General features: G+C 30.4%; 1 protein-coding gene across 3 annotated transcripts; it reads left to right on the top strand.

Moving 5' to 3' along the window:
• The first annotated feature begins 208 nt into the window (after positions 1 to 208).
• LOC117913037 (cytochrome b-c1 complex subunit 7-2, mitochondrial-like) lies at positions 209 to 7,314 on the top strand. 3 transcript variants are annotated; one of them, XM_034827899.1, is made up of 4 exons: positions 209 to 368; positions 473 to 630; positions 2,578 to 2,625; positions 6,900 to 6,968. In XM_034827899.1, exons 1-4 carry the CDS (start codon positions 275 to 277, stop codon positions 6,951 to 6,953), a joined length of 354 nt encoding a protein of 117 aa, XP_034683790.1. In that variant the 5' UTR covers positions 209 to 274; the 3' UTR covers positions 6,954 to 6,968. The 3 variants fall into 3 exon arrangements, with proteins under 3 accessions (XP_034683790.1, XP_034683791.1, XP_034683789.1); XM_034827900.1 differs by lacking the exon at positions 6,900 to 6,968 and adding an exon at positions 6,604 to 6,870 and having other exon boundaries at positions 210 to 368; XM_034827898.1 differs by lacking the exon at positions 6,900 to 6,968 and adding an exon at positions 7,007 to 7,314 and having other exon boundaries at positions 213 to 368.
• The last annotated feature ends 11,071 nt before the right edge of the window (positions 7,315 to 18,385 follow it).

The following is an 18,385-nucleotide window of genomic DNA, read 5'->3' on the forward strand; positions in this document are numbered from 1 at the left end:
GGAAAAGCCGATCCCAACAATTCCTCTGTCCTTTTAAGTATGTGAAGGCCCAAACATCAGCCCAGGACCAAGATCCCATGGGCTGAGCCCACATTGGGCTTAAAAAGAGTACCTCGGTTGAAATGCCTCTCCAAGCCAAACGACGACGTTTTACTCAAAGTGAAAAATCTCGGAGCGACAACGAATTTGTCCACTTAAAACGCGAGGGCTTCACGAATCTTCCACAAACGCGGAGAGGTAGAGAGAGAGACAGCGAGAGGAGTTGCAGAGAGCTATGGAGTCGTTAATGAAGTGGCTTGTTGATCCAAAGAAGAACTGGTTTGCACGTCAACACATGAAAACCATCTCCACGCGCCTTCGCAAATACGGTACTGTTTCGGTGTCTCGGTGTCTCGGTCATTCTTTTTGTCCAAGCCCTAATCTCTTTGACTACATAATTTGTCAAAATTTATGTCAATTTTTTTTATCATAGGGTTGAGATACGACGATCTGTATGATCCGAAGTATGATCTTGACATCAAGGAAGCACTGAATCGGCTTCCTCGGGAGATCGTGGATGCTAGGCATCAGAGGCTGAAGCGTGCCATAGACCTTTCCATGAAACACGAGTACCTAGCCGAGGATTTACAGGTATTTTTCTAATATTCTCCTATTTCTTTGTGGTTCCTTTTGATTGCTGAGAAAATGAAAGAAGAAAACGGATTTCTTATGTGTTATGCTATTTTTCCCTTCTTGACCGGTTGGAAATGAGGAAAGAAATGCGGATCTATCACGTCTTGTGCATCCTGCGGTGATTATTATTATTAGTAGTATTTGGTTTGATAATCCGGCATAGAAAATAAATAAAATTTTGGATTTTTTTGTGCGACATTTTTTTAGAGGAAAATTCGCTTAATTAAGCTTTGTATGTGTATTTTGCTTCATGGAGTGGATGGTTTTATACTTTTGTAATGCCAGTTTGTTTGGTTGCTGAGAGCTGAGTTAGGAATGATGAGACAGGAAACGTTCTATTCTGTATTTTGTATCAATTTGATTTTTTAGACAGGTAAGTAGGTTTGTTAATCTCGATTGTTTCAGTACGGTGTTTTACGTTTCACTGCTATTTGGTCGATGAAATAGACTAGAAAAGGAAAACAAAAGAATACTATTACTTTGTTTTGGTTTCCTGAGGATTGGAAACTTGCTTGACCTGATCCAGAAATTGTTTGGCTAGGTTCTCTGGAGTATGGTTCTCTCACCCCCACATTTAGCTGCCATGAGTCTAATATTATTATGTTGTTTTGGCTTTTTGGGAAATGAAAACGAAGAATTTAGTACATGTATCAAGAGTATCATAGTTTAATTAGTCATTTTCAAAAACCCAATTCCAAATTTTATTTTCCATTTATGTATACTTGGGTCTTTTCAAAGTGGAGAAGCAACTGCCTATTGAACTTAAGCATTCATCTTCTTAGTTTTACCTTACTAGGGGACTAGTAAATGCTTTCTGGTAAACCCAATGCCTCTGCTTTTGGAGTAATTAAGGGGACATTTTGGACGTTGATAGAAAGCTATTCATTTTTCTGTAGGCTTGCGTTTCATCCCCACTTTGGTGTTTTCTTATAGATTTTTCTTAAATGCTTTAAAAAATATTAAATTATGCCAATAACTTTCAATCCCTCAAATATTATACTTGAAATAGGCTGTTAAAACTTCACTTAAATGACTTTCAAAATTCATCTTACTTGAAAATGCCTCAAAGAAAAACCTGAAGTTTGTCTACATGGTGTTGGAAAGATATCTGATTACTGGGACACGAAATTTTGTACTTGGGTTTGAATTGTTGCAATCATTACAAAAGTAGAGCCAAAACTATCTGTGGTCCTTGTTCCCCAGCCACTAGAAACCCATCCATGTTACATCTGTGCAATGAAATGCACATTGTTATAGAACCAGTCTTCATTAGGATTCTTGAATCCTGCTATTGTTGGGTTCCATTACAATTCAGAACACTTTGACATTGTGTTAACTAAAAATTAGAAAGTAGAGGACTGTTAATTTTTAATTGGATTAGTTTAATTAAAAAAAGGGTAAGTAACTGTGTTTGTCTATCTCTATTGCATAAGTTTTGGGTATTACATATTTGTTATGGTCCTAAAATTGAAGTGGTTGGAGTATTGCTAAAAAAAGGTGATTTTCAGTTCTGTCAAAGAATCCTCTTGCCAAATTTCTTCTTTACATTTAAGGTTATTGAAAAGTAGCATGGTGCATTTGTAAGATGCAAATAATAAGGTTGGTAGCATATCATGCATTCTCCCGCCATGTCTCTATGTGTGTTGTTCCATGCATTCAACTTATCTCAAACAATCTTTTTCATTAATTTCATGCATAATACTAAACATTTGGATTACACCCTGTTAATACATAATCATTAGACAATTCATCTTGGTGTTGGTCAATTTTAAACCTTGAATGCAATTGGTGGATGGTTGGATGGGGTCGGGTGTGTGGTTGGTTCTTCTGATTTTTTCTGGTGGTCTGCTGTATATAATATGTTTCGACTGCAGACTTATATGCTTCTCTTACTTTTCTTCACAGGCCATGCAAACACCATTTAGGAGCTACCTTCAAGAGATGCTGGCTCTCGTAAGTGCTTCTAACAACTAAAATTTTCAGAGTGACCCTGTTGATAAAATATGCCTTCATTTCTTTTATTTTTTTGATAGACTAAAATATGCCTTCATTTCTAGTTGATTGCTTGCAATCTGTAAATAAATGTTGTTGTTTTAGTCCCTATGAATTATATTTGCTCAATGATGATACAGTTTACTCTATAGAATGTTGCAAATTGGTAGTCTCATTTCTAGAACATTTACTGTTAATGACTTGTTAATTGAAGTCCTAATCTGGACAAAAATTTTTATCTTGGTGCTTTCTTCTGTTGGGTTTTTTTTCAGAGTCCAATGGGCAAACTAATGATGAGTTATTACTTTTTGTTATTTTCCCATTGGGATGGATTGCTAACTTTTTCAGTGTCAGTTTTACCCCTTTAATCCAGCTAGCTATACTGTTTTCACACCCCCAATTTATTTGGTATAATCTTTGACCTTTTTCCACTATCAATTGTGTTTACATGGGTGCTCACAAACAGATTTTCATACGATTAGTTAGTCTTTGTTAGATTTTTGTCTTCATTTGGACTTTATGACACAGATTTACTAATTGCTAAAAAATAAGGATGTTCCAACTTACTGTAGTCTTGAGCTATTTCCCTGGGCTTGGAAATGATAGGATAACAGGCCACTTCCTGTTCTGATCATCTGAAAGTATAAACTTGGCATGTCTTTGTTTCTGTTTTTTGACCAGTTCTGGTTGCTGTCATGAGTGGTTGTTGTAAACTTGTGATTCATGATATGATACATTTTCTTTATGGAAATTGATGCATGTTGTAGTTTGTATCTTATCTTAAGTGATCTTACCGTGCATAAATTATTTACAACATGACACATAATACAACGATAGTTGTTAAAAACTTATGATACATGATATGAAACAACAATTTGACACATTTTTTATTAAAATTGATACGTATTGCATTTTGTATCTTATTTTAAAGTGTATCTTATGATACATATACGATATACGATACGATACATGATGCAATGATACAATGATACAATGATACATACATCTTCAACTATTTTCTAGAATTTTTAAGGAAAAAAAAATTTTAATTTTTTATTATATTAATTGTTTAAAATATACTAAAAGATTAAAAATTGATCATAAAAATGAGAAGTAGGTAAAATAATCTTATAGGAAAACAATTTTTTTTTTTGTCAAATGCCATATTAGAAGTTAAATATGTTTATTTTTTTAATGAATTTTGGAGAATTTTGAAGATGACACATAAAGGCATATGTATATCAATAACAAAAAATAAGTGCATACACATAGTTAGAATTTGGAACTAAATATCATAGCTAAAAATTAAAGCAATTTATTGTTGTGGATTACGTGATGAATCTATATATTAAAGTCATATTTTGATAATTTGAACTTGTTCTGTTAAAATAAAATAAAATTGAACTTGTCAAAACTCTAGCCTTCAATGTTTCATATAATATGATATAGTTTAACTCTTTAGATCATACTATTTTCCATAAAATTGGTTACATATTATTCTATATTTCGTACTTTCAATAGATATGCACACAAATACGTATTTTTTCTATTGATGTTTCACTATATAAAAACACTTACGATGCCTAATATGATACAAAAAAATAGAAAAATGAAACTCGATACATATTACGAGTTAACAACTATAGATACAACAATATAAAAAAATTAAACTTTTAACTATTTTTCGTAATTTTTAAGAAGAATTAACTTCAATAACTTTTTTCTTGAAAGTGGTATTATATTTTACTTGTTTAAAATGTATAGTATGATAAAAAATTGATCATAAAAAGGAGAGATGGTTACAATAATCCTACATGAAAAGTTACATTCTTGTAGTAAAAAACAAACATGAAATGTTGGGAGTAAATTTATGTTTAAAATAAATGTTGGGGAATTTGCATTTAAGTGATTTGAATGTTACATTGAAAATGATGGTGATTGGTAAATAAAAACTTTAATAAATATGTCAGTTTTTTCTTTTCTGGGTTTTCCTTTTCAGTGGGGAAGGAATGATGAAAGACATGAAAGGTTTGAACTTTGGAGATGACAATCGATAACATATATAAGCAGATATGTTTGGTTAGAATTTGGAATTAAAAATCATATTTAAGAATTCAAAAAGTTTATTTTTGTGGATTAGTGATAAACCTATACATTAAACTATAAGTTGAACTTTTCCAAACTTTAGTTTCAATGTTTTCACATGGTATGAATCCTACTATTTTTCATGAAATTGGTTATATTACTTTATATATATTTTTATTTATTTTTCATTTATTAATAAACTTACACTCATGATATGAGTACACAAGATGGACAGAAAGATTATACACAATATAGTTTACGAGTTACAACTATGTTGTCATGAAGTTGATTATAAATGATGACAGAGCTCACCTTGAAAGTCAAACTCCACATGTCAGCTAATCATTTAAGGCATATTTACTATGTTGTCTTTTGTGCAGTTCTACTTACTATCATGATACTGATTAGGGATGACAACAAAGTGAGGTTTGGAAGGCCAACCTTCCCCACCCCAAAAAGAAAGAGAACAAAAAAAGAGAAAAAACAATCACTAAGGGCCTGTTTGGTTGTTGTTCTTGAAAACAATTTTTGAGAATAGTTTTTAAGAACAATTTTTTGTGTTTTCAGAAAAAAAAATAAAATAAAATTGTGTTTGGGAACTGAATTCTGTAAAACAATTTTTGTTCTCAAAAACAAAAAAAAATATGTTTGGTTGAGTTAGTAAAATTTTTTTTTTAGAATTAAGTAAAATAAAAAAAATTTAATCAATAAAGTGTTTTCTTCCATTAACTTGATATTATAAATATATAAATAATTTTCATTTGCACAATTCATTTAAATTGAAAAAAATTATTCCATTTTGAAATTTTTACAAGAGTTATAATTTTCTTAAACAAATGATGATTTTGTAACCATGTGTTAGTATATTAATTTTAATAATTTTTGGAAGAAGAAAGGGCTTGTAGGTGGGGGTGTGATGGGTGGAACTCACCTTTGTGGAAACATAAAAAGCAGTTAGGAAAACACAAAAAGGAGAAAGAGAAAACACGAAAAACAATCTATTCTTTGAACAGTGAAAAAACAATGAAAACATCTTTTTATTGTTCTCAAAAAAGTGGTTTTTGATAACACGGAAAACACAAAAAACAAAAACACACTCCCTTCCTCAAACAAGTTTTTTGTGTTTTTTGTTTTCAAGAACAGAAGACAGTTCTTGAACATAGGAACCAAACAGGCCCTAAGTTATAGCGGAGCAGGACTTAACTTACTGAGTAGCTAGAGGCCTGTTCGGTGGTCCATAAGGACTAAATTTTGATTTCTGTTCAGTTTCAACATGAAATTGGCATCATGTATAACAGTTGGTTAAGAGCTCATTGGCAACGAGTGCAAACCTTGTAGCTTTTTCTTCTTCTTCTTCCCATGTATAGAGTTCTCAACTGAGCAACTGAAAGATGTACAATTGTTTCACTTTTTCATAATAAGATGATGTCATTGGTCTTAACCTGAAAAATGACTTTGTTCCTGAGGTGCATTTGCTTCATTCCTTGGCCCACATCAAGAACTTCCTGTAGTCTATTGGCTTATAAGAACAACCTTTCGTCGAACACTTGAATTTATGCTAAACTCCTGGTACGTGACACCACAAAAAGGAAACAATACTTTTTAATTAATCTTAACATCATTAGGGGTGGGTTGAGTTTGGATGATTAAAACCGTACGCATCCTCGTATCTATCTTCGCTTGGCACCAAGAATACCATCCTTACTCTTGGTGATGTGAAAATTTTAAATAAGTCTTGTTCTAGGTCCAGTCAATTACACATTGCTGTGAATGTGAAAATTCTTCTCTCATTCTGAATTTCTTCATTCTGTTCCTTATTATTTCCCTTCAACTAAGCTGCTCCATATTTGTCAGGAGCTTTTACTAGGCAATGCTCCTGTTGAGAAGCAAGGATGGGCTTAGACTTGGAGTTTTAGAGCATAGATGTCATTTGTCAACACATACCCTGCTGGTTATGTAGACAATCACCAGAAGCACTTGTCATATACAAGATGCCACAATTTGTAGTTACACATTGCACTTTTGAAGTTGAATTGCTTGCTCATTGAGTTTAGCAAGCAGCATGCTTTTCTTAACAATTTATTTTGTGTGATGAAATATAGAATTGAACTTTTGAGGAAACTGCTAATTAGAGCTCAGCTGCAATGCAGGCGGAAAGAAAAGAAATGCTTGGATCTTGTTTTTACCCTTGTAAGTCATCATGAGTAATAGGCAGTGTCAAGTCAAAATAAAATCTCTTGCTGCTTTTGTTGTGCAGGTAAAGAGGGAGAATGCAGAGCGTGAAGCTTTGGGAGCGTTGCCCCTCTACCAGCGAACCCTTCCCTGAGCATCTGCCATCTACCGCAGCTATTCACCCATTTGAGTATTATCTTTAAATGAATTTTTAAGGATAATGGTTTTTGGTTCCTGGAGGAAGTTGAAAGGGATTGTCTGACTGCTTCAAAAGTTTATTTTCCTTATTTAATTTCCGATATTGAATGGTTTTTGGTATTTGGTTGTGAACGAATGGCAGTCTATTTGTTTTTAAACTAATAATATATAATCCAACTATCAACTTCCATATTATCCATTTTGTTTCCAACGCTGATGCTTTTTACTTCCCTCCTATCATCACTTGTGCAAAATGTACAATTCAATTCGTCTTTGCTGAAGATTGGGCTTCTTGAACTTGTTTTCCCATTGGCCCCTCCTTTTTGACCTTCCTTTTAACTCGAATAAAAATTGAAAATTAGCTACGGAGTATAAAATGGCATTACGACATTGACGTTGAGGGTAGTCATCTATTCTTATAGCGTTATACCCATTCAAAATTTCCATTTGATGTGATCTATTTTTAGGATCTGAATAATAATCGTTCCTGAAAACAGTTTTTTGTATTTTAAAATAAGAATCTGGTGTTTTAATTTCAAAAGGATCTTTCACTAGTTTTTGAAAGAAAACAATTTTTTTCTTTTCGGAATTTGTTCTCATGACATAATTATTTTTTAAAATTATTATGAAATTTAAAATTTATTTTAAATGTTTTAACAAATAAAAGGTTGATTTTCAAATTTAGGTTTTAAAACTAAAAATTGCTTTTAAAAATAATTAAGAATTGTTTTTAAAAACTATTTTCAAAATTTTATTTTCTGAGAACTATTTTTAAAAACAGGGCAAAACAGATCCCAAACTTATTTAGCTTGGAAATATGTCAAAGACCATGACAGCCTGCTTGGGACAGTAGGTGTGATGTGCGGGAGCAATTAATTATAATTTAGCTTCCACATGCATATATATTCATGTAACCCACTTTAATGATCAGCCCCTACACAAAGCCCCTCCCTTCGATCCTATTATTGTTTTTTAGTATTTTTACTCATAGCATATTTTCATTGAAACATTTTTCCTTCAAAGTAAAAGCAAAAGCAAATGGCTTGTGTGGGTACTGTATTTTTCCCATGCATTTTCATTCTATGGTAAGATTCAATTTTTATTATGAAAATTTGAATTTTTTTTTAAAAAATAATTTAAAATCATCATTTATATTTGTTTTATTTAAAAAAAAAAAGAAAAAAAGAAAAAGAAAATCATAAATGTAACTCTTAACAGGAAAAGACAAATCTACGAAAAATACTCCCACTGACTCGAAATAAGGATCTACGCCTTATTCCTTGATTACCTACTATTATTATACCCACTGACTTGAAATAAAACTTTCATTTCTTTTCACCCTTGAGAATAAAATATGTATCCTTATTTTTTATTTTTTATTTTTTATGTTATTTATCCGTCCAACTTATCATCTCCTTCAAGTGTTTACTGCAGAGTGAGGGACCCGTGAGAGTGAGGATCCCGAACGAGTGGCTCCTAACCCTACAAATACAAGGCAAGGGGCGTAGCCAACCTCCTCTCCTGGGCTGACTCAATAAATGCGTGCATGTGCTGCATCATGCATGCAGCTTCCCTCATTCACCTACCTTGAAGGTGATGGATTGCACGAATCCCATAGATGCTTCCCTTTACATTCATCCAAAAGGACTCCCAATTAAATGCCGTCCTTCAAACGAAACAGAATTATTACATAGTGGATGTAATCATAATTTTGGTGGTCTCATCCTTCAAACTGCTTTTATTGTTTTCATTACTTTCCAAATCTGCCTATTTATTGCATACCTTAAATACTATGTAAATTTTTTAAATAAGGAATCATGAAGAGAGCATACTGCCATACTTTATTGAATAAATAGGAAGTAAAAATTAAAAAATAAAAATAAAATAGAAGGTTGATATCATTTGTCCTCATCAAGGGAGAGAGATGAGGTGATGGGGGTGGGGTGTGACCCATTGAGGGGTAGGGAATAAATTCAGCTAAAGCAAAATCTATCTACTATTGAACATTCCATGTGATCTCATGAGCCCATGCTTTAATGGGAGGCCTCTTCTCTCTATTTAATAAACCCATCTTCCTCTTTGTCTCTTCAAGTTATATCAACAAATAGACTCCTTCTCTTCATTGCCTATATGCCTATGGTTTTAACATATCTACACCCTATTGGAAATTCAAAAATCCCACAAACTTCCATGGCTTCAAACCTACAGACATTTCTTCAAAAACAATGAAGTTCAAATCTCTAGCCTGGGCAATAAGCCCTCTTGCATGTCAAGAAGCCCCTCAATGATTTCTCACCCTTAGAAACGATAATGAGCACAAATTTTTTCAAGTACTCGTCCTATCCCTCTTCTAATAAGAATTTTGTTTTAGATGGAATAAAGAAAAAAATATGTTGAAACACTCGAGATGAGTTGGAATGGGAATGACCCCTCGAACTGCCATCCCTACTCAATCACCTTCTCCTAAACACGTACATTCACGTGTTTAGGAATGCAACAGCTAGAATTTTTTAGCTGTATTTAAGTATTATTTTTAGAAAAAAAAAAAAAGAAAAACTAAAAAAAAAAACCAGTGCATTCATTTAATGTTATCTTCAATCAGCCATACACAAATAAATGAATGCTCAGCTTTATGTTCTAAGACCTTCCCCTGTAGTTTAAGCTGCAGTTGAGGCATGATACCAAATAAATTGAACATTTTAAGCAGAGTATGGAGAAATCAAAGGGCAAAGGTATGCATGAAAATATTTGGCTGGTGGAGGAATGATAGAATTCTATGAGCATTTCAAAAATTAATATCTTATGATATATTGGAATCTCTTACCATAATTTTCCATAATTCAAGTGTGTTTTAATGCTCCAAAGTTGGATGATACATAACCTTTATAAAAGGACTATATAGCTATACATGCATTACCATTTTCATTATTATTTTGATTTTGAAGGAACTTGAGCATTGAAGTTTGTTCTGATTATGATACCGAAGAGATACCTATTGAAAAGTATGATTGGAGTATATCATTTAAATTTCATTGTTTTATACCATGATGTTATTCATTTGCACACAATCTCAATTTTTATACATTAGTCTCATCATTTGTATTTTCATCTAAAAACCTAAAATTTTCATATATATTGAAGCTATCAAAAATTGAACCACTAAGAGAATAGTCTACCTCAAAACTTGAAGGCGATGTGTAAATCCATCTCACCCCAAATTAAGGGTCATAAAAAGATATGACTTTCACACTTGCAGGTTGACCTGACCGATCGACCTACACCTAAAAAGGTGAGCACAACTGCTCTTATTCTCATATGCCTAAAAGTCAATAAAGTATAAAAAGTCTAGAACAGTCTATAGTAGTAATAGAGCAATCGACTATATAAAGCCCTCACCATGAAGTAATAAGACATAAGATAGCTTCCCTAATCACTTAGAAATTGGTGTAAAAATTCTCATAAAAATCCTCCCCTTGTGGGAAATTCTTCCCTATATCTGGTAAAGTATAATGAAATTTTAGTTATCTTAAAAGATTTTGAGCATCTTCACACATCTAATATTGAAGATGGGGAATTTAGCGGTATCTCTTCAATTAGATTTTTCATTTTTTTTTTCTCTTTTCCTAAATGTGAGACCCGACCCCAACTAATAAATGGGGGAAACATGGGAGGGATGGGAGTATGAATGAGTAGATAGTGGTTAGGATGTCAATCTCCAAACAACGATTCGTGGTAGGGTTGAATTAGCAAGTGAGTTGGATACACCCATCTCAATCATCTGCAATCCATTGAACCTTCATCTTCTCATATGTGTAGTCAGCTTCTGTGGAATTGAGAAGCAACAAGAAATATATGGCGTATCCTTATGGATCCTCCCTCTTTAATTGCTATGTATGACTGCCCATCGCCCAAAAAGGGCCCAAAAAGTTGGGGGAAAATTTATATGATGTATTATTGGTCATGTTTGATCATGAAAATGACCTAAGAATCTACTATATACCATTTAAATTCTAATTTGACCTTGTTCCATACAAGAAGTATTTTTATGCTAAGATCTTGTTTGGATTGATGTTTGAGAAGTAAAAAGTTGTCTTTTAAGCAAAATTTGTCGTCCCATGGAATAATTACTCATGACTAAGTAAGAATTTTATTGTCCCGTAGAATTAGTAATTATTTTTTATGGACATCCAACAATTGGACCCCAAATATTCGTTTGTGAGTATATAATGTAAAGATACTCAAAATTTTTTAAATTAGGTTATATTATATATCTTGTCATGTTGATATCATGTATTTATGTTATACCTATATTTCATGACAAAAATAATAATTTTGGAAATGTCTATGTATACTTTACTAGTGACATTAATTTTGACACATCATATTAACATAATCAATCAATGAAATTGCTTAATATTTTTTTATTAAAAAATTACGAGTCTTCTAAATTTAAATTAGTATTTTTTTTTCAAAAATTGATTCATAGTATAAGTATATTAGGGAGTATAATATAACATACAAAATTGTCAATTGCATAAAAAAGTTCAAAATCTTTTAAATTAGGTCTTGTTATGATGTATTATGATATAGTGCATTTTTGTCATCTTAATAAATGTTATAAACAAAAATAACTTTGATTTATAACGTTTTCTTTTCAATTATTCTCTCTATTTATATAATTATTTTTAAAAAATAAAATTAACTAAAGTATGTTATTGTAAATACTCTATTTATATTATTTAAAAAAAATTATTTTCTACTTTCTAATTATCAAACATTTTTTTTACAAGTTTTTTTCCCTAACATAAGTTCTAAGATGTGATTGAATTAAATGATGAAGTTGAATATCAGAAATCTTCATATGGAATTGATTGACGCTATATTTTGATCCATACTTTTCATTACCTACCTGCTTATGTCTATGTCCCCATGACCAGGTAAAGGAATTCAAATTCTTTTTTCAAATTTTTAAATGGGTTTCATGTTTTCAGATTTTTTTTTTCCTTTTTTATATGATTGTAATATAAAAATACTAAAGAAAACAAGATAAAAAAAAAATATGTATTTTTAAATTAAAATAAATAAAATGAGTTTGAAATAATATATAAAAATTATTTTATTAATTTTAAACCTATTTTATAATTTTTTTTATGTTTTTTTTTTTATATATATTTTTCCCCTTATTTTCTTTAATATAATATTGACTGAAAATAAATAAATCGATTGACCTCAATCTTCAACGTCATCCCCTCAACTTTAGGCAAATCTGCAACTCTTTTTCTACCAAACACCCCCACAGGGAAATGCGAGAAAGTTGGTACCACCAAAAGAAACCCAAGTGGATATCATTTTCTGGCGTGCCAAACACCCCCATGAGGACAGTGGTACTTTGTCCACATCAGATCCTTATCCGGAGACAAGCGCATTTAAAGCGAACCCACGTGGCAGTCTCACCACCCTCCGATTCTTAAACGAGCGTCGGTTGCTTTGTCCCTTTCCAGTGTCCACCCCTTCCAGCTCAGTCATCCTCAAAAATATATGTAATAAATAAATAAATAAAGGACAAAAATGATGTCACGTTATCAGCAACAAAGGCTTGGACCGTTTTTTGGCTTTCAACATCGCACGTGACCGCCGCCTTTTATTCGAGGTTCGGCGAACGTCGTCGCTTTGTTACGTGTCTAAAGCAAAGTACACGTGGCACTCTCTTTTGATCTGCATTGCCAATAATAGTTTAAAATGCAATCAAGTGCCAGCTGGGCTGACACTGGACAACTGTTGCGTCACCACTTCACATTATTTAGCTAATTGACGTATATACCCTCAATCCAGAATGCAATCCTTTTTTAGGTCCATCTTCTAACCTATATAACATTTAAAATGGGTTAATTTCACTTACTCCGTCAGGTTTACCATTCATTTCAAATTAAGAGTGTGTTTTCTATGTTTTTTAAAAATATTTTTAACCTAAAAAGTGTTTTTAAATAATAAAAAATTAGATCTTTAATAAAATTTAAAAAATATTTTTAAAATTTAGAAAATTACTTCTAGCATTAAAAAAATTACTTATAATGTTGACTTATTGATTAATTCTTACTTTTAAATATTATAATTAATTTATAAAATTAACTTTAAATTTATTTTAAATCATCAATTTAATATATTTATCCTTATAAATTATAATTACAGTAAAAGCGATTCAGTAACACTAAAGGATCGTGAAGTAGCAAAAGATATTTGAAAATAATTAGGCCAAATAGGGATAAAAAGGTAAAATAAAAATATGAATTTAAGAATGAGTTAATTGTTTTTATTTATTACTTAAAATTGTTTTTTTTTTTACCAAATATACTTAATTTACTTAATAACTTGAATTAAGTTATTAAGTTACTTTAAATTATCAAGTTATTTTACCAAATACCCATTAACTAAAATTAACCATGAAAAAATCTCATAATAATGATTGAGTTCATTACATTTAAAGTAAATAATCTTTATAAAAAAGATAGTAAGTCACTAGAAATTATATTAGAATAGATCATTGATTAACGTGAATACTTACTTATTTCTAAATTTGTATATCATCTTTGTAATAAGCTTTTTTAATTATATAAAGATATATAACAATTTATTTTTTGACTAAATAAAAAATATCAAAATATTTAAATTTATTTATTTATTTAAAAATAATATATTAATATCAATCAATATTATCAAACTAAATCTATTGATAAGTTATATCAACATGTTACTAAAAAAAGTTAAATGTCATAATTTTCTTATTCAATAAAAAAACAAACAAATTATTTTGTAAAAAAAATTCAAAACAATTCACAAGTAGCTATGGATGTAGAAGATGGGTCTTGAAGTTCATGTATAAATCCAAAATGTTGTTCTTCATGGGTTGTAGTCAAATCTAGTCCATGATATGACATTTCTTGGGAGAATGGGTGGTTGCTATTTATTTCATTTTACCAAGCAATCATTCTTTTACGGACATTAAAAGGAAAAAAACAAATCAAATTTTCAGACATATCTTTCTATAATTATTTTCAAATTTTGGATTTATTTTATATTGGTCACAAGGAACCGACAAGGGTATATGCGAGACAGAGTTTGGAGGGTAAAAATAGTAAAGATGATGGGAAGAGGGTAGATCTCAGTGACGGGGAAAAAGGAAAATGCCAAAAAGGGTAAGGACACAGGGCCCTTGATCTGCGGCCTGGGCTCGGTCGTCCACATGCGCTTGGAGAGTCATGGTTTTGAAGATGAGGCTGAGATTTGAGTCGGCCCGCCCCACATTTTGTGATTAATTATTTATCATTTTAAAGAAAAGAACAGAAAAGAAGGGGGGCGTAGGACAACATGGGTGGTTCCCATGAAAGCCCAGGAACAGGTCACGATCGTGAGAGTTTCGATTAGGTCAGCTGGATTTTCAGTATCCCTTCGCCCTCTTCTCATGGGCCCCCCCTTTGCCCCTTTTTTCTGGCCCACATCGCTCGTGGTATGTTTCCATGCTAATTGTTTATTGCGCTCTACCTTTAGGGGCATTTTTGTCTTTTGGTTTTCGGGCCGGGTCGTCTTTCCTGGTTAATAGACCATGGTTACCTATCTAATTTGATGTCTGCTTAGGATGTTATTATTAATTTTGTCTCGAAATTACTAGAATAGACTTCCATTTCGACAATTTTACACTTTTTTTTTTGGCCTTTTATATGGATTGCTTTTCCTACGAGGTTATTTGTCAGATGTTCTTCCAGCAGCGCCGAAAGTTTACCATAAAAATAATATTTTTTTGAAAAAAAACTAAGCCCCGGTTGATTTTGGATTCTTTAAGTTAATCTGAGTTTGAATTGCATAATTTAAAATCTATTTATAATATTATTTTAATACATTTATATGAAAATTTAAATAACTAAAAGGATAAAATTTCAAGACAATCACAAAAAAAATATATAAATTTATGTATTTTTTAAAAATAATGAAAAACATATAATATAATTTTATATTTCTTTTTAGAAAAATGAATATTATTATATATAATAAAATGTATTATAAATATTATAAAAATATTAAATCGAATTTGAGTTAGACTCGAGTCGTCTTAATCTTAACTTGATCTCAATTCAAATTGAGTTCAAGTTAAAAAAAAATCTAACTTAAGTACAACTTGAGTATTGAATATGATTATTGAAACTTGCTCAAAAATCAGGATCCACATAAATAACATCCTTAATAAAAATACGAGAAGGGGAAGAAGAAAAAGAACAAAAATGAAAAAGATTACGATTATGATTAAGGTTTAGTAGGTATACACGATTAATTTTTTTACTTTTAATAAACAAGGAGAAAAAAGGACGGAAAAGAAAATGAATGATTAGGATAAGTGGTTCGGTTTAATAAGTATACACGATTAGTTTTAGTAGGTATATACTACTAGCTTTAACTTTTAATAAATTCTTTTATCTAAAAATGGAAACAAAGAGGTGCAAAAAGGAAAGGAGAAAGAGAAGGGAAAGGAAAAGGATTAGGATAAGGGGTGGAGTTTTATAAGCATACACGATTAGTTTTAACCTTTAATAAATATTTTTATTTAAAATTAAATACAAAAAGATACCAAAAAAGGAAAAAGAAAATGATTAGGATTAGAGTGAGGATTATGGTTTAATCCGTATACACTATTAGTTTTAAATTTTAATGTATATTTTTAGTTGAAATAGTTCGAGATATATTTTCCTAATTTTTTGAAAGGTATGTTTAATATTATGTTCTTTAAATAAATTTTAGTTTTAAACAAATATTAATTTTTTAACCTAACAATAACCTAAATTAAATGCATCCAAATTTAGAGGAATTAATTTGGAGTTCATTTAACTATGATTTTAAGAAGTGCTTTTGAAAAAAAATTGCACTTTTGGTAGTGATTTTAAGAAGGGATTCTAATCTTTTTAATATTTGAAATTTTTTATTATTTAAGTATTAAAAAGACTAGAAACGTTTTTTAGAATCACCACCAAACACAATTTGATAGTAATTCTAAAAAGCGTTTTTAATATTTATAATACTTTAAAATTTTTATCATTCAAGTGTTAAAAATATTATAAACGTTTTCTAAAATCACTCCAAAACACACTTTAAATGTTTTGTAAAATATTAAAAACACTTTTAAAATCTAAAAAATCACTTAAAATATTAATAAATTACTTATAATGTTTTTTGAAGAAGTCTTCACTCGATAGGTAATTCTCCTAAAAACACTTTAAAAAAACATTTTGATTAAAAATATTTTAAATAGAAACACTATCAAATGCACTCTTAGAATGAGTTTAATAGTAATTTTAAAAAGTGTTACTAGTTTTTTTAATTGTAGAAAGTGTTTAACAATGATTTTAACTTTTATATCTTCCCAACATTAGAAAAATTAGAAACACTTCTTAAAATCACTCTTACATTTGACAGTGATTCTATAAAATGTTTTTTTGTCATTTTAATACTTTAAATTTTTTATCTTTAAAGTATTAAAAAAATTAAAAACACTTTCAAAAATAACCGTCAAATATGGTAGTGATTATATGAAATGTTTTTAATATCTTTAATACTTGAAATTTTTATCACTGAAGTGTTACAAATATTAAAAACGTTTTCTAAAATTACTCCCAAATGCACAAACATTACAAGTGATTTTTGAACACTATAAGTGATTTTTCATATTTTTAAAAGTAATTCCTGAATTTTTCTAAACACCTGATTTTTTTTAAATTAAAAGTGTTTTTTAAAATTACTGTCAAAATGATTCTTAAAGTGGGTTTGATAGAGATTCTAGAAAGTGTTTTTACCATATCTAATACTTGAAAAACCACTTGCAAACATACTATTAGAGTTTTGATAGTAATTATAGGAAATATTTTTAACCTCTCTAACACTTGAAAATTTTCATCATTCAAGTATTAAAAATGTTAGAAACTTTTTCTATAATCACTTTTCAAACAGTTTAAAGATTATGTTTGACTATGATTTTAAAAAATATTTTTAATATTCAAAAGATAAAATATTTTAAATATTAAAAAAACTAAAATCACTCCCCGTAGAACCTGAGACATGATGGATAGAATCAGGTTACTATTATTATTATTATTGAATTTAAAATTTTATTTTAATTTTATTAGTTTTGAGAGGAAGGTAGGATTTGAAAAAGTGATAATGTTGTCCTTATATTTAAAAAGGATGCCTTTGGTTTTTGAAGGCCAGGGGGTGTTGTGGACCGACGACTTGTTAAACTGTACCTTTCAAATGTAGGGCTTTGAGTACCTAACAAGCAGCAAACCCACGCACTCTCTGAGTTCCATTGTCCATTCCATTCACAACACACAACACACAACATCTTGGAGATATGTCCTTTTTATTAACTATAAATAATTAAATATGATCCCCATTTTACAATTTCAAATTATTTGAAAACAAATAATGACAATGAAAATGTTACTTAATTATGGGCCCAACTTAATCTCAAATCAAAAGAAAGTATTTGGAGCTACTCGAGTATAAATTAGGGTTGAAACGATTTCGAAAACTATCATAAAAAATAGTTTTAAAAATTGATCTTATATTTTCTAAAACAAAATTCTATTTGAAAATTTAGAATCCGCGTGATAACTATTTTAAAAAATAGAAAACAATTTTTTTTTATTATCAAATTTGTTTTCTATTTTTTTGTTTTAAAAAATAAAAAATCACTTTTGAAAACAATTATCAAACAAGTTTTTAGAATGAATTTAACTTATATCACATGTTTATAATTTTTTAATTATTTGAAAATTACTTTTTTTCTGAAGGCTAAATTAGTCATTTAATGCAGCATTCTTACTGTAAACGAAACCAACGTTAATGTATCAAAAAGTATTTGGATTAAGGTTCGAGGTCAGGCTAAAATGACAAATATTCCACGCAATTATTTCCATTAAACAGAGATTCGGGCGCTAGGGTTTAGCATTAAGACAGAAAGTGAGGAGGATAAAATCCGGAGAATGACGAAAATACCCCTGTAATAGCATCCAACAAAAGGTTGAGCTAAGAGAGCCGTGGCCATGCATGCCTCACAACAAGTAATTGTGGATGCCATGTGCCATTGAGCAGCTTTTGTCCTTACCCTCCATCCGAGTACTTAGTCATCACTGTGACCAGTGACAGTGGCAGTTTCGTTGTTTTATTCAAATCTGGGGGTTAGTTTGGAGGTGGGCATGCATAAAAGCCGGTGCTCACCTCTTTC

Source organism: Vitis riparia, chromosome 4 (genome assembly GCF_004353265.1).
Source record: "Vitis riparia cultivar Riparia Gloire de Montpellier isolate 1030 chromosome 4, EGFV_Vit.rip_1.0, whole genome shotgun sequence".
Lineage (NCBI taxonomy): Eukaryota > Viridiplantae > Streptophyta > Magnoliopsida > Vitales > Vitaceae > Vitis > Vitis riparia.